Source organism: Rosa rugosa, chromosome 3 (assembly GCF_958449725.1).
Source record: "Rosa rugosa chromosome 3, drRosRugo1.1, whole genome shotgun sequence".
Taxonomy (NCBI): domain Eukaryota; kingdom Viridiplantae; phylum Streptophyta; class Magnoliopsida; order Rosales; family Rosaceae; genus Rosa; species Rosa rugosa.
The window spans coordinates 12,510,339-12,525,801 of record NC_084822.1 but is presented as its reverse complement, the minus strand read 5'-3'; the positions used below and the strand labels follow the sequence as shown (position 1 = coordinate 12,525,801).

The following is a 15,463-nucleotide window of genomic DNA, read 5'->3' as shown; positions in this document are numbered from 1 at the left end:
ACACGCATGGGCGTAGTTTATTATTCACATATCCCATCCCGATCAAATATTCACTTAGACGGTTATACCACTTCCGTCTAGATTGTTTTAATCCATAAAGTGAACACCTCAAAACTAATGGAGAACACGTTCCGTGGTCTAGAACTATTTGCATTGGGTACCTTAAGTCCTTCAGGAACTTTCAGGTATATCTCTGTATTATGATCCCCCTAGAGATAAGTTATGACCACATTCATAAGCTGCATATTCAGTTTTTCAGAAACTACCGAACTGATAAGGTAGTGGAACGTTATGACGTTCATTACGGGAGAATACGCCTCCTCGTAATCAATCACAGGGCGTTGAGAAAATTCTTGCGCCACTAGACGAGCTTTGTGTATCACAATCTCATTTTTCTCATTACGCTTCCTTATAAATACCCATTTAAATTCTACAGGTTTAACATGGGGAGGTGTAGGAACAACAGGTCCAAAACACCTTTCTCTTTGTCAAGGAATCTAATTTGACCTAGATTGCTTATTTCCTTTTTGGCCAGTCATTTCTTCGTTGACATTCATCAATGGAGCAAGGTTCGATTTCATCTCTTGTTTTAGTTTCGGTGGCCACCGCAAATACAAACACATCATCGATGATAATCTTATTCCAATTCCAAATCTCACAAAATTTACCGAGATTTCTCTATTCTCGGGAGTGGGTTCAAATGTTGGAGCGTCCCCCAACGTCGTCTCTTCTAGGACGGACCCATAATCCGGATTTATCTCGTGAGATGAATCAGTTTGAGATTGCGATGTCAAGAAGATTCATTTGTGCCGAGTTTACCCTCTTCTGGGGATAAGAATCTTTCGAACCTAATGGTCTACCTCGCTTCTGGGCAGGGACATATGACTGGTTAGCCGCCATGGTTGTACCTCGTCCATCTGGGATGACATGTCATACGGGGACGTCTATCCTTACAGGCATATTTGCAGCAGGTATATGTGATCTGGTCACTTTAGCTAGATCAGAGAAAGCGTCTGGCATATTTTGGGCTATACTTTGTAGATCTAGAATTCTCCGCACTTCACTATCGCATTGTGCGGTTCGGGGATCGAGATGAGACATAGTGGGGACATTCCACGTCAATTCACGTCGTTCATCAGGAACGGTAACGTTCTTATCTCCCCCTAACGGCGGGAAGACTGTCTCATCAAAGTGACAATCTGTAAACTCTCCGGCATTATCAAGTCTTATGGACTTTATGGGATAATCCGAGTGGTGAGCCACAATTTCATGATCTGGGCGAGAGTTTAGCAAAAGCAGCATTTTCTTGTGGACAATAGTGTAACATGTGATCACTTTGTCGATACATCAACCACAACCATGAAATATTTAAATGGTCCGCATGGTGGTTGGAAAGGTCCACAAATTTTCCTTGCATTCTGTGCAGAAAAATGGTGTGTGTATATACTAGTCTTTGCACATGATGGTCTAGAGTTTAACATTCCTAACGATCGAGCAAGTTTGGCATAATGTGTTACTAAACACAAGACCCTTATTCAGAAGGGGATGCCCGTGTGATAAGTTGAGGATACGGTGCATCATACTTTGACCTGGGTGTCCCAAATGGTCATGTCATAGCAAGTAGTTGCTCGAATAAGTTAGCTTCTAGCTAACAGATTTCAATTTCTCCAATATACGCTTCTGGCTGCATATTGAAAGGTTATGCAAAGATATTACACTCATTTTTCTCAGTGGTTTCAACATGATAACCGTTGGCTCGAATATCCTTAAAACTCAATAACGTTCTTCTGGAACGTGGAGAATATAAGGCCTTATTAATGGTAAATTTAATACCATTGGACAACATAAAGTGGACTATGCCATAGCCCTCCATCAGGTTGGATCGTCCTGATGCAGTTGTCACAGAGGTATGAATAGGCAATAAGTTTGAAAATATCTCCGATCTGGGAGTATGGTGTGCATAATAGCACTGTTAGCCAGACAACAAACTTCTCCATAGAATATGCCTATTCATTTATTTAATTCAATGGATCACATGTATAAATAAATTTATTGAATTAAATATATTCGAACATAACCACATTTCTATAATCCAAAATAATTGAAAACATAAATCACCAAAATCTGAAGATGTTTCATTCATTAAGATGAAAATATGGCACAAGGGGCCAATTATATCCATGTCTTCGAGTTCTAATTCTCGGTATGTTTAGTAACTTCCTGAAAATCCATGATCTCTAGTGTGGAATCGATGGAAAATGACTCTTCAATAAAGTTGGTATTTCGAGTTCCACGACTGGCGAAATACTCATCTACTGCTTTGGCTGTCACACAGCAGGTGCGGGACCAACAATCAATTCCTCCACATCGATGACAAAGATCATGCTAATTTTGGTGGCGACGAGCCAGACTAGTGTTCCTTTCAACTCGGGCTTGCTGAGCTAGGGCATCACAATTCTCACCACATGGGCATTGGCCATGTGGAGCTGGATTACGTGCTCCTTGGCCTCTTGGGCCTTGGCCACCTGACTGACGGTCATGTGGGTTATTTTCTTTCTGCCAATCATGTCTTGCTTCAGGCAAGAAAATGGTCATTTGATGGTTAAAGCGCTCTTCCAGAGCGACCCAGAGAGTCTGTGCATCATCTTTATCGGATACTCAGCTTGGAGTGCTTTCTCCATATGTTTCTTTATGAAAATTATGGCACTCGCCTTAAAAGCCTCTCGGGCGACATTGTCAACATTGATTATTGATCTCATCTTCTTTGCAGTTAGATGAATTATCACATCTTGAGTCCACTTTAGATAGTGTCTTCTGGAAACCTCCAAAGCAATAAAGTCAAGTTTGTTGAGATTTGGCATTTCTTACAGGAAAGGAACAAATAATCTTAGTGCTTTGGGTAGTATCGTCCATAAGCAACTAATAGGAATTTCAGGTTCTATAACATGGTATGGAAAATCGGATTAAACATGTAAAATCTACTGGTTTTATCATGTGTGGTGAATTTATGAAGGAAACTTCAAGTTTCTTAAATGGCATTATCGAAACTACATGTTCGATATGTGAATGAACTACTGGTTCATTTAGAACTTCTAGTTCATTAGGTACCTGCATTTTCTACACATATATTCTAGTGCGAAATTTAGACAAGTAACACAATAATATTGAATAGAGCAAATTGAAATAATATCTCACAAATTGAATAAATGGAAATCACAAATCAATTGAGATATTAATTGCATGCTAGTAATATAACATATTAATTATCACACAATTATGTGAATAAATGCTTCTGGCAATTAATTACACATATGAAATATGGTGAATTTATTTACAATAGCCATAATGACATGCAGGTTGTCTGGGTTCAAATCTCAGTAGAATCAAATCATTTTTCCTTTTATTTGGTTCTGCTGGACCAAAGAAAGAGTGGGCTTGATAATAAACTCTACAGGGTTTAGCTGCGAGCTCGTGACCCAAGCTTTCATGCACTAGTCAAAGAGTGTGTGAGGCCTGCTGGGCTGCTAGGTCCTGCAGAGGGAGAGTAGGCCTGCTGGGCTCAAACTGGTCTTTGTCATGGCAACACATGGCGAGCTTCTGTTATGGTCTTGTAGCTTGGGCCTGAGCTTCTGGCTCGGGTTTGTTATTGTGGCTTTGGGCTTGATTTGAGCTTCTGACTCAACCACATTTAATATTCACAATTATAACATAACCAAATTCAATATATGTTATTACATCATAACGGAAACAAATTAATGCAGGGGTTATGTACCTAAGGAAATGGGTTCAAATCCCATTAATGCTTCTGGCATTTCGTATAGGTAATAAATTGAGCAAATACTTCTGGCATAACGTTTATATAATAATCGCGTAATAATTTAGCCCATAATGCTTCTAGCATAAGGAATTATGATGGCATAATTCAAATTTGTGTAACCAAAAAATTAAGTCCATAATGCTTCAACAAAAATCACAAAAACATGATTGCAGCTTCTACTGAACAACAGTCGAAAGACGAACTGAAACATTAAGCAAAACTACCCAGAAAAATACGAAAATTTACAGAGATGCACTAAACACATAAGGGTTCCAGCATACAAAATTTGGTGAGTTTTGAAGTTGATTTACTATTTCAAATAAATACTGGAACACAGAGAACAGAAGTTAAAATGAAACAGCAAAATCGGTTTTTGTTTGGAAAAACCTACTTGGTTGTAGAGCTTGGTAGATTGACGTTGATTGAATGATGAACCGCCTCTTCTCTGCAACCCCAAGAGTTATTCACCTCTTCTTGGAAATCTGCAATCCGAATGCTAGAGCTATTCGTGCTGATAACGTGTTGTAAAAGGAACATAGAAAGTGTTTCAGAAAATGGAGAGAGCTTTGCTTCTAAGAACTTGAGAGAGAGAGAGTTTCGATGCAGATAAATAAGTGTAGTATTTTCTGTTTTTCATCTTCTTCCATGTATGAGAAATGGACTACATATGTAGTGGAAGACAAGGAACATATAGCCTAAAGTCCTCCATAAAACAAGGACCCTTAAAGTCCTCCTTAAAACATGGATCCCCTAAAACTAGGAAAGAGAAAAGCATCTTCTAATATACAACAATTTACATGATATAGCCATAAAAGTTTACAACAATAGAGAAGCAATTAGATATATAGTATTTTAAAAACATCTTAATCGTATATATCATACTGAAATTGCAAACCAGTTGAATACAGTATGAGAAGTAGTTATTCAAGCCACTAACTAAATACTAGGTTTGTCTAATCAGCAAGAAAACAGTGAATTGACACACTGATCACTTAGGATCAATGTGAACCAACATTGTTTTGCTTTCCACAAGCTCAAATGTGCAAGTATCTCCGGAGTTGATTTGGTTGTCACGTCTAAAAGCAGCCCATCCTGCAGAAAGTTTAACCGTATTACAGGAAGCATCCTTCCCATTAGGCACAACGCTTACTTCCCATTCTCTTGCCTCTGAATTTTTCAGGACAATGGTGTAGTATCCCAGAGGAAAGTACTTCATAGAAAAGTCTGTAGGAACTGCCTGCATGATTTTGAAGCTAAAACTATAAACAAAAACAACTAGAGCAAGAAGTTCACAAAGAATATAAAATATATCTGGATAAATATGTATGATTAAATTGATGGCATTGAATAGGGAGAGATAACTGTGTCTAGATTATGCGACATGTGTAATGTGTAAACTAAGTAGACCACTTGTTGCCAGTTAATTTGTTTGCAGCTTGAATACTAAGGAAAGTTGAAAAGAAAGTATAAGGTTGGCTTGCTTACCAAATTATACAAGTTTTGTCCAACAATGCTTGTAAACGCAGGGCCTTCTAAATTGTGCAATGTGGCAGCTTCTTCTTCTTTGTTATCTTGGTAATCTTCCTCCTCTTCTTTAACCTCTTTGAGTTTGTTGGATTGACAACTTTGAGTGTGTATACCTGCAGCTTCCATACATAAATGAAATATTATAAGAGACTAAGGTTGTTTCCAGTAATATGTATGTATAAACATTCTAATCAAAACCTGAACTTTCACCTTGTCTGTGTGTTCTGACATTTGGAAACGTGATCCTCTTACTCGCATTTCTCTCAAAGATCTCAATGCTAAATTGCATATCGCTCTCATACCTAAATACTAAGAATTCAAAGTTACCTAAGGAGTTATCTCTTACAAACTTCTGCCATCCATTCTTGAAATATATCTCCCCTTCTGTTTGGCTCACATCAACAGTCCATGAACTATTTGAAGAATCCATTAAATTCAAAGTAGCCCTGTCGGAGAGTTCATTCAACAGGTGTCTCCGGAATTTGGGTGGGATTCTCTTCAAAAACAATAAAAAGGAAAGAGAAACTAAAATTTCAGATTATGCAATTGGAGGATGTGCATTAGCAAATAGCAAAATGACCATACATGAATACAAAATGTTCATTAGGCCTTCACAAACTCACAATACAGTATTAACTTACACAAGAGGCACATGTTCAACCTTAACAATAGGAAAATAAATTATCCAGCAAATGAGATTATAAATTAATTGAATTACTTAGATTCACTTAAGCCTATACAGACTGATATGGAAGTTAATTTAGTTAAACCCCATCGCTCTATGAATTACATCATTATAAAGAACCCTACAAGATCTGTTAGAACTTTAGTCCTTTTCCACTATCCCCTTTCAAAGGTATTGCAAAGTTGTAAATATCCAAGTAGTTCACAAGAAAGAATTAGTTAAAACATTTTATAACTATTGGTATGCAAAGTGAGTTTCATTACCATGGCCCAAAAAAGAACTGAGTTTTCAGTGTAAGTAAAACCAACACAGAAATATTATGAGTCCCCATATGTTTCTTAGCTGCTACTATTTTTACCTCAGATTTCTTAGTATTTAAGCATAATTTGTAATTACAATGGTTTTAGAAATCAAATGGCAAGGACGGTCAGATTTCTTATTACAACAGCATCAAAAATGAAAAAAAAAAAAAGAAGAAGTTATGATTGCAGGCTAAAGAAGAGAACATCCATTTTAAGCTTATTTTGAATGTGATAGTGTTATCTAGAACCTATAAAGGCACATACAAGGACATATAATCAGGTAAAAACCTCAGTTGCAGAGAAAAATCAATATTTGAGAATAATGAACAAAATTAAAGACATGGGCATGGTAGTAGGGGTTGAAATTACCAAATCCTCAGTGTTGAAACCGGTTTTTATGATCTTGAAGAACGTAGGGCCCTTTTTTTCCTCCATACCACCATTGTTGAATGTTGTTCTCGCCATTCTTGGATACTCTCTGAGACTCAAGGTTTCTCTTCACTCTGAATATGGACTTGAATATGCTAGTTACTACACAACCTCTCAGAATAAGAACTTGTTGAGTTATTGGAGACTAAAGAAAGGCACATGGTTCTACTCATCAGAAAGCATTTAAAGACTGAGGACATGCTTTTGTATCACCCAATGGACAATAGCATAGATCTCTAACAGCCGGCACTGCAATAAGTACTGCCCAGAAATTACTAAGGACTGATCCATCAGTTCAGCTGGTTTATGTTTGTCAGCATATCATATGTACATATCTGAGCATATCTTTTTATTTTGGGGAACTATCTGAGCATATCTTCTATTACATTAAAGAACTCAAACTCATTAATGGAAATGCAATTAAATAACCGGAGTCTCGTGAATGGATATCACAAAACAAGCCTTTTGGATGATTTTTAAACATGTAATCCCAACTTAGGGATAGCACATTCTCGTTAGAATTGGTCACAAAATATACATTTATACCATAAGCACTAGTACAAGTAGAAATAAATTCTCTGTTGCAAAAAGTACCAGTAATTAAAGAAAGCTGAGGGAGATGGAAGTTTAGGAGCAATAAAAACAGATGCAAAAAGTAGTTTTTCAGGATTCGTAATTAGAATTAAAGAATTGGATTTTTTCTTGTTGCACAAGGTATTAAGGGTTCCTAATTAGATTCTATTTAGATTTTGGTTGGCTATATATAAACATCGTCATACTTGAATGAAAAATACAAACCATCCTACAAAATCAGAGCACACGATCACAAAAGATGAAGCTCGTATAACCCTTTTACCCATAGCTCTCCATGGCTTTCATTACGTTACCTAGAAGATCAAACAAGACCTTGTCACAACACTTGTCACCGCAATTTCGAAGAAGAAGAATACTAAGGAAGACCTTGTCACAACAATGTCTAAGAACAATAATAAAGGTTTCATGGAAGATCTCGCCACAACAATGTCGAAGATGAAAAAGAATAATAATAAGGGTTTGATGGCTCAGGAATCAGGATCTGAGCAAACTGGATCTAACTCATTTAGATCCCCTCTCGCTGGAAGTTATATCTTGTCAGGCCACGATCAACATTGGCACAATAGGTCATGTGGCTCATGGTAAGTCAACGGTGGTCAAGGCAATTTCGGGGGTTCAGACAGTTCGTTTCAAACAGGAGCTGGAGCGCAACATAACTATAAAAACAGGATATGCTAATGCCAAAATTTGAGTGTGGTAGCTGCCCCCGGCCTGACTGCTACAAGTCTTATGGTAGTGGAAAAGAAGACAGTCCTCTCTGTGAAGGGTGTGGGAGTCAGATGAGGCTGGAGAGACGTGTCCTTTGTAGATTGCCCCAGTACGTCACGAAGCACTAATGGCTACTATGCTTAATGGTGTGTCCATTATGGATGGAGCGTTACTTGTCGTAGCTGCTGACGAACAGCATCTGGAAGCTGTTGAAATCATGTCTCTTAAACACAACATTGTGCTTCAAAACAAAATTGACCTTGTCCGAGACTCCGAGAGAAGGCAATCGAGCAGTGAAAGGAGATGAAGGAGTGGTTTCGTGGCACGGTGGCTGAAGATGCAACAATTGTGCCTATTGTTGCTCAGCTGAAGTATAATATGGATGTAGTGAACGAGTACATTGTCAAGAACATCCCCATCCGGAAAGGGACTTTGTTTTGCCTCCTTATATGAGGATCATACGTTCGTTTGATGTCAATAAACCTGGGTTGGGGATTGATGACATAAAAGGTGCTGTGGCTGGTGGAACCCTTCTTAGGGGTGCTTTGAAACTGAACCAATTGGTCGAGGTTCGTCCTGGTCTTGTTGTCAAAGACGAGAGAGGAAATTTCATGAGGTGCACGCCATTGTATTCTAGAATAGTTTCCTTGTTTGCTGAGGAAAATGAGTCGCAGTTTGCTGTGCCAGGAGGTCTGATTGGGGTTGGCACAACTTGGATCCTGCTTTGACTCGCGGCGATAAATTGTTGAGTCAAGTTGTTGGTGATGTTGGCTCACTCCCTGATATGCACAACTTGAGGTGCATTACCATATGACTAAGGGATCAGCAGAGAAGAAGGGGGTATCAAAGTTAAGCAAGAATAACATTGTGATGTTAAATATTGGATCCAAGGCTACAGAAGCAAAGGATGTTGCTGTAAGGGATAATGTGGTGAAGTTGCGATTCATCACATCTCCAGTTTGCACCAACATAGGTGACAAAGTGGCGATCAGGTCAAAGAGTAGAGCAGCATAAGCCCCGGTGTCTTATTGCTTGGGGCGAGATTACAGCTGGGAGAACTCTTGATATCGAACCTTGCCCTACTTTAGCAGCTGACTCCACAAATCAGTAAGATAGAAAGAAGGAAACAATAAATAGAGGTCAAGGCAGAGACTTATTAGGAACAGTTTTGGTTGATTTTTATATCCATGTTATTTAGTTTTGTTTGGTGATTAATTCGCAGGATGATTATGATTTATGATGAATTTTAAGTTTTTTACCAGTGATATGCTATTCTCTGTTGATTCTTATCTTTATGTGCAACCTCAGACCATATACCTGAACCGCAATGCTGTTCTCTGTTTTGTTTTGGACATGCATGTTACCATTTCTTTATACAAGATTGTACTCATTGTTAAAAGAACAGAAATTGGCCAGAAGATTAGATTTTGTCTTGATTGAAACATCTTAAAAGAGGTTAAATACAATTCTTTGATATGTTGCTAAACGCCTAAACCCATATTTTGTTTGGTCCCTTTGAATCCAAATTGTCTCATAAAATCCACAGTCAATTCCTACACTCCTAACCTTTTTCTTTTGTGAAAGTAATGGACAAACTTCATTCACATGACTGGAACAGTAACAACGAATTTAACTAGCACCAGGAAGCTAATTCAATCTTCACATTTCTTCCACAAACTTGCCACAACATCAATTACCAAACTATTAACTGCTTTTCCTTAAAAGATAAAAAAAAAAAAAAAAAAAAAGCTGTTAGTATGGTAATTTAAGCCTCTAGAAGGAGAAGTATGGCAATACAGGGAGGAAAGAGAAACAAACAAGCATCTGGTACTTAACAACCGGAAATGTTTCCTTTTTGATGAGAAGCTCAAATACGAACCACCCTTTTCAACGAATCAACTCCAACGCTCTGGTTCAGACCAAGCAGTCCATGTCTAGTAAGATACCCTTGGGTAGTAAGCTCTCTCAGATATCAGCAAGAAAAACCAAGAAAGAAAAGAAGACTGAAAACTCAGAATGCAAGACAGACATAATGGTAGGGCTTCAAGGTTGGATTTCAATTATGGTAGATTTATATATACCAATCTTGAACAATTGGAAAATGGTGAGAAGAACATCACAAAAAATGGCAAGACACCCTTCTTGTTGGATGTTCTTCTCTCCATTTCCAACTGGTCTCAAATTGGAGTAGCAAACGAAGATGGATAGGAATGAAGGAAAGAGGCCGGGGGTACCCAATTTATATAGGCTCTCGCTAGAAAGAGTAATACAAAGCAGGAAATATAGAATAATAGAATATGAAAGGTTCACATGCCAAACTGAATAAAGCTGAGAAGTCTAAAGCAGTACGCAAGACCCAGACTTTTTCAGCAGTCAAGGCAGTACTTAGGACTGTAGGAGCATGTGAACTGAGAAACAATATACAAGAAACAAAGCCACAGACTTTGGGCATCCCGAGTGCAGTCCAGCCCAGTCAAACGGTTCTGATTAATTTGTGACCTATGCTAGCTAATAATGCATTGAGCAGTACAGTAGAGTAATGGGTAAGCAGTACAACAATGCATAGAACAAAAACTTGGTGTGTCTAGTTTACCCAATCGACCAAAAAAAAAAAAAAAATTCCACCCAACAAATATTGATATGGATAAATAAGTTTTTTTAATTTTTTAAATTAATTTTTTATCTAAACCCATAAATCCATAATTGCCACCAATGGACACCAAAAACATTTTGTGCGTTTTAGCACATTTTGATTCACCTATAGAAATTTAGAATAGTAACACAACCCAAGGTTATTCCTAATTACAACTTTACAAGGCCTGCTAATTACAACTTCACAAGGCCTGCCATTGTCTTGAGCATAATGTATTCTGAGTTTTTTGTTTTTTTTTTTCTTGGCCAATTTCTAATTGACACCACAGAAGGCAGGCATTACAAACAATTTTTTGATTAATATCTGACATCTAGAATCCACCCCTTAATTTGTCAATTTCCATGCTGAGTAAAACAGAAACAATCCAAGTACAGTATGATAGTTTAATTTCCTTCCTCAGTTCCTCATGTGATTACTTGGTTTAAATGTGAAGCTCAAACTTCACTTGTTCAGCAAGCAATTTGCATAAAGCACACCACCCTTAATTTACACATGATTACTACATACCATGTTTTCCCTTCAAAATTTTCAAGAAAACAACATTATACTTTCCTGGAGAAAAATCACAAATAATTTTATCGCGCTGTTTGATCTATATATATGCATGGTAAGGTGGTTGATTCCTCAGTTTTGTTCTCTTCCTCGCACATAATCTCTAATTCTCTAGCTATTAGTTCATCTGATTCACTACTTCAAATGTGTTTACACATGATCATGACTCATGAGTTAAATGAGTTCCAAATCAAATGGAAAGCAATTCCAAAGCATGCTGAGTCATGATATCAAGCAGCTGAAAGCAAAAAAAGCTTCACATGAAGATGTTATACTTAACCATCATGGCAATCCTATAGTTCTGGTGCTAGAAATCTTGCTCAGAAGCGCCTGTTGCTGAAGTGTTGTCTGTCGTTTGACAATGTATTTCTATAGCATTATCTAATGGTTACTTAAGCATTGTTAATTGTGACTATGTTTTTGTCTAGAGAAAGAGATGAAGAGGAGAGGTTGATTTCCTTAAAAAAAAAAAAAAAATACAAACATCAGTGAAATATCAAAGCATAAATCATGCACCAATATCCAACTTCTCAGAAATCCGACATAATACTAAAGGAAAGTGCAAGGCAATCCAATACAACAGACAATTTAATAAGAGCCACGCCACAAGCAAAGCAAGGCAAGTCTAAATTGTTTGAAAAGCTTAAGATATTCTTAACAATTTCATATTGATTACTGCTGGACTACGTGAACCACCAATTTGTTTTCTTCCACAACTTCGAATACGCAAATATTTCCGACCTTGATTTGGTTAGCACATGCAAACTCAGACCACCCTTTGGACAAGTATGCCGTTCTTAGGGATCGTACAAGCTTCACTTGGTACCATCTTTCCCCCCTTGCAATTTTCAGGAAAACAACTTCATAGTTGCCCCCAGAGAGATGCTCCCTATAGAAGGATGTGGGGAATGAGTACTGCATGCATGAGTCACAGAGAGAGGGAACTAAGCTCAAATGGTTAAGCAACACCGATCAATCAAATTAGGGAAAAAAAATCTCATAATAAGAAGATTTATAGAGACGATTTGATAAGTGACATCAAATAGGTCTAGTATGTGTTTCGGTTATAATGGAGATTGAATTAGTTGAATTAACCCTATTAGGCCTCAGTCACAAAAAAGTTATGATGGCCTCAATTCTAACTAAACGGAATGAAAACAAAGTCAAAGGAATTTACCACACAAAAAGTCTCTTTAATGGTTTTTGTGACATGAGGATAGTTGGACTTGAAAGATTTTGCAGATTCCTCAACTATGTCATCTGGTACTTCACATACAGAACCAAACATAGCAGATCAGAGTCATCAGACATTGTTATTTGATGTCCATCCAGTATTAATCTGTATATATAACCCCAGTCGGCTACCTGAATTGTCTTCGCCAGAGTTTGATGGGCAGGGGCGCTTATAACGACGGATATGGGATTTTCTTGGTCTACCAGGAAGCCTTTTCTTAGCTATGTTATCTGCAACTTCCCATACAAATAAAAAAAGCATATTAGACATTGTTATGCGAGTTCCATCCAGTATCTGTATATAGCAAGTTAGCAACATCTAACTGTAGTCCACTTACCTGAATTGTCTTTTCTAGAGTTCAATGCGAGGGGACGCTTAGAACAACCGATATCTGATTTCCTCGGTCTACCAGGATGCCCTTTCTTACACTCAGCAAAGGTGGATTTTGTGTGTGTTTCAATTTCAGGAAAAGAGTCTCTCTCACAACAACTGTTGTCAAAAATCTGTACGCTGAAATGCATGTTTCCTTCATACTCGAATACCAAAAAGTCACCATCTTCCACAGAGTTATCTTTTAAGAACCCCTGCCACCCATCCTTGAAATACACACCTCCTTTTGTTTTACGTACTCTAACATTCCAAGACCTCTCTGAACAAGTGTTCGAGTTCAAGGTTGCTTCATCAGATAGGTCATTCCTTATAAACTCCAAGAATGGTGGTGGGATCCTCTTCGATAAGACAACAAAAAGGAGGCTGAAACTAAGATTTTGTGAATATGCAATTGATAGAGGATTTAAATATGCTTAGAACATAAGGAACCCACAGAAAAGATTATGAACTAAACAGTAACAGAGAGCAGCAGTTAACACAAAGCAAGAAGCTAGTCAAAGACACAGTAGGTGGTTAAAGTTGATTACCAAATGTTGAGTGGAGTAGCCTGGAATAATAACCTTGAAAAATGAAGGCCGCTTTTCTTTGATACCATTCTTGGGTCTCACCATTTTTCTCCCTTGTCAAATCAGTAGTGAGTCTCTGTAGAGCAAACATTATGGGGTAAGAAAACAATTAGATAACCCCAGCCCTGAGCACATACACACTAAGGATGATCAAATTGATACGGGTGATATTGCTTGATGGCTTCATTTCAAAGTCCAAAGTGGCACAGCAAACTCAAGAGTAATCATACAGGAATTATAGGAAGAAGTCCTAGATTAGATTATAAGAAAACGTAGGAACAAAATTGGACACCCCAAGAGCAAATTACGCATATCCAAATTGCATTAGCAAAAGAAAACAAGAGAATACTTCTTGACTTCTTATGCAGAAATTATCAACATGATCAAAGATGAAATTTGCGTGTACATGAAGTAGTACTAGTACCTAGCTAAGGATCTCATCGTGAATTTCAACATTTTGCCATTCTAACACTAAAAGAGTTAAAGAGAAGTAAATAAACAGGCATAACATAGCCTGCAGCTAATTAAGTTCCAGCAAAAGCAGACCATTTGAAATTAAGCAAGGAACAAGCAGAAACTTGGTATAGATAGCATCTGATACGTTCATACTTGTGTAATTGATTTGGTACACAAAACAAATAAATAAATTGAAAAACATAAAACGGGTAGAGATAGAATTTGATGCATTTACACACAAGGATGACCAGAGACATGAAAATTTGTTCAGTGGTTTCATTTTGATATCCATAAGGACCAAAATGAGTAACAAGAGGAAAGGAATACAGCAGCAGAGCCACATGTTGTGCATCAGATAAGGAAACAAAAAGGCAGGCTTTCAAGAAAGAAAGAAGTGGAAAACTAGATTCTGATTGAGGTCTGAGGAAATGGGGACTAAACTTGGATGCCCTTATGGACCAAAGAAGGTAATCAACATACTTCGGATAGCAAATATGAACAGGAGAAAACAGCTTCAACTACTGGAGTTGAATTCTATGCAGAACTTACCAACATGATCCATGACAAACTTGCATATACATAAAGTATTATCTAGCCAAGGTCTTATCTAAGTGGTGAATTTTTACAATTTGCTTGTCTAACATGAAAATAAAAAGCTTTAACATAATCTGCAGCTAAGTTGGGGGAAATTAACAACAAATCAAACACCAGGGGAAAGCAGACCACTTGAAACCAAAAATAACCAAGGAATGATAAATCAGGCAGATAAACAAGTTTATGAAGAAATCCTAAACTCACATTATCAGCTGAGACTGCAGTTTCAAGCCCTTGAACTTATCTGAAGGCCCCTTCGAGTACTTTAACTGAGTGGTTCAACTTAATTTGATCTCTAGCCATCTTGTTAGATTGCTATATTCGTTTATAACATCCTTGATTGGCGCGAGGACAGTAAAAGAAAGGATACCTTCGCTGCTGAGTCCCTTGCTAGGCTTTCCGATTGCCTCTCTTCCGGCGCCTTGGCTTGGATCCGCCGCTAGACCACCATGCATCCTGAATTTTTCTGGTTCTGTTTCTGGTTCTATGCTTGATCTGTTGGTATTGCTCATCGGTGATGGTCCGTGAGTTCTGATGAAATGGAACGAGAAACGGTCAGAACAGAGCTCACCACAATCAGCTTTGGGTAAGTTTTCTTTATTTTCGAGATTTCAAGCATCACATGGCTGTTTGCCCCTGGGCATTCATGGGAGGCCTGGACACGGCCTCTGCGCCTCCTTCAACAGCCCCAAAATCACGCACTTTTGCATCTGTCCTCGCCAACTCAACAGAGGCTGCTATATCTCTCAGCCAACTACCATCTCCGGTTGTTCGTGGGGATAAAATTTATGTCAAGATCAATGAATCCCTATATCAGGAACAATTGAAGCAATTCAAAACCAATCTTATTGGTCGTCTTCTTCTACGTAAGGGTTCTAGACCTCTTAAGGCTGATGCCCTAAAAGGATTGCTTGCTGCTCTCTGGCAGCCTTCAAAGCCATGGCGTCTTGTGCCTC

The 15,463-nt window shown here is 38.0% G+C and overlaps 2 protein-coding genes and 1 pseudogene across 11 annotated transcripts; 1 reads left to right on the top strand and 2 right to left on the bottom strand.

The window, feature by feature from the left end:
* Positions 1-4,745: 4,745 nt before the first annotated feature.
* Positions 4,746-7,248, bottom strand: LOC133739133 (B3 domain-containing protein Os01g0723500-like). 2 transcript variants are annotated; one of them, XM_062166859.1, is made up of 4 exons: positions 6,701-7,248; positions 5,555-5,840; positions 5,303-5,463; positions 4,746-5,054 (listed from the first exon to the last, which is right to left on the bottom strand). In XM_062166859.1, the coding sequence occupies exons 1-4, from the start codon at positions 6,794-6,796 to the stop codon at positions 4,806-4,808; spliced, it is 792 nt and encodes a 263-aa protein (XP_062022843.1). In that variant the 5' UTR covers positions 6,797-7,248; the 3' UTR covers positions 4,746-4,805. The 2 variants fall into 2 exon arrangements, with proteins under 2 accessions (XP_062022843.1, XP_062022844.1); XM_062166860.1 differs by having other exon boundaries at positions 5,303-5,457; positions 6,701-7,243.
* A 484-nt stretch (positions 7,249-7,732) lies between these two features.
* On the top strand, positions 7,733-9,173 carry LOC133737245 (eukaryotic translation initiation factor 2 subunit gamma-like; annotated as a pseudogene).
* A 2,588-nt stretch (positions 9,174-11,761) lies between these two features.
* Positions 11,762-15,019, bottom strand: LOC133737030 (B3 domain-containing protein Os01g0723500-like). 9 transcript variants are annotated; one of them, XM_062164658.1, is made up of 6 exons: positions 14,878-15,019; positions 13,419-13,533; positions 12,839-13,254; positions 12,633-12,737; positions 12,445-12,533; positions 11,762-12,182 (listed from the first exon to the last, which is right to left on the bottom strand). In XM_062164658.1, the coding sequence occupies exons 2-6, from the start codon at positions 13,484-13,486 to the stop codon at positions 11,940-11,942; spliced, it is 921 nt and encodes a 306-aa protein (XP_062020642.1). In that variant the 5' UTR covers positions 13,487-13,533; positions 14,878-15,019; the 3' UTR covers positions 11,762-11,939. The 9 variants fall into 9 exon arrangements, with proteins under 9 accessions (XP_062020642.1, XP_062020647.1, XP_062020641.1 ...); XM_062164663.1 differs by having other exon boundaries at positions 12,839-13,229; XM_062164657.1 differs by lacking the exon at positions 14,878-15,019 and adding an exon at positions 14,712-14,853.
* Positions 15,020-15,463: the final 444 nt, after the last annotated feature.

What these genes read in the sequence shown, in the direction of transcription:
- LOC133737030 (XM_062164658.1), bottom strand. Translation starts at nt 13,486, where the DNA reads ATGGTATCAAAGAAAAGCGGCCTTCATTTTTCAAGGTTATTATTCCAG. An exon ending in CTCTAGAAAAGACAATTCAG is followed by an intron (nt 12,738 to 12,838) that starts GTAAGTGGACTA and finishes TTGTATGGGAAG; the next exon opens with TTGCAGATAACATAGCTAAG. An exon ending in CTCTGGCGAAGACAATTCAG is followed by an intron (nt 12,534 to 12,632) that starts GTAGCCGACTGG and finishes CTGTATGTGAAG; the next exon opens with TACCAGATGACATAGTTGAG.
- LOC133739133 (XM_062166859.1), bottom strand. Translation starts at nt 6,796, where the DNA reads ATGGCGAGAACAACATTCAACAATGGTGGTATGGAGGAAAAAAAGGGC. An exon ending in GTTTCAACACTGAGGATTTG is followed by an intron (nt 5,841 to 6,700) that starts GTAATTTCAACC and finishes TTGTTTTTGAAG; the next exon opens with AGAATCCCACCCAAATTCCG. An exon ending in GACAAAACTTGTATAATTTG is followed by an intron (nt 5,055 to 5,302) that starts GTAAGCAAGCCA and finishes AAAATCATGCAG; the next exon opens with GCAGTTCCTACAGACTTTTC.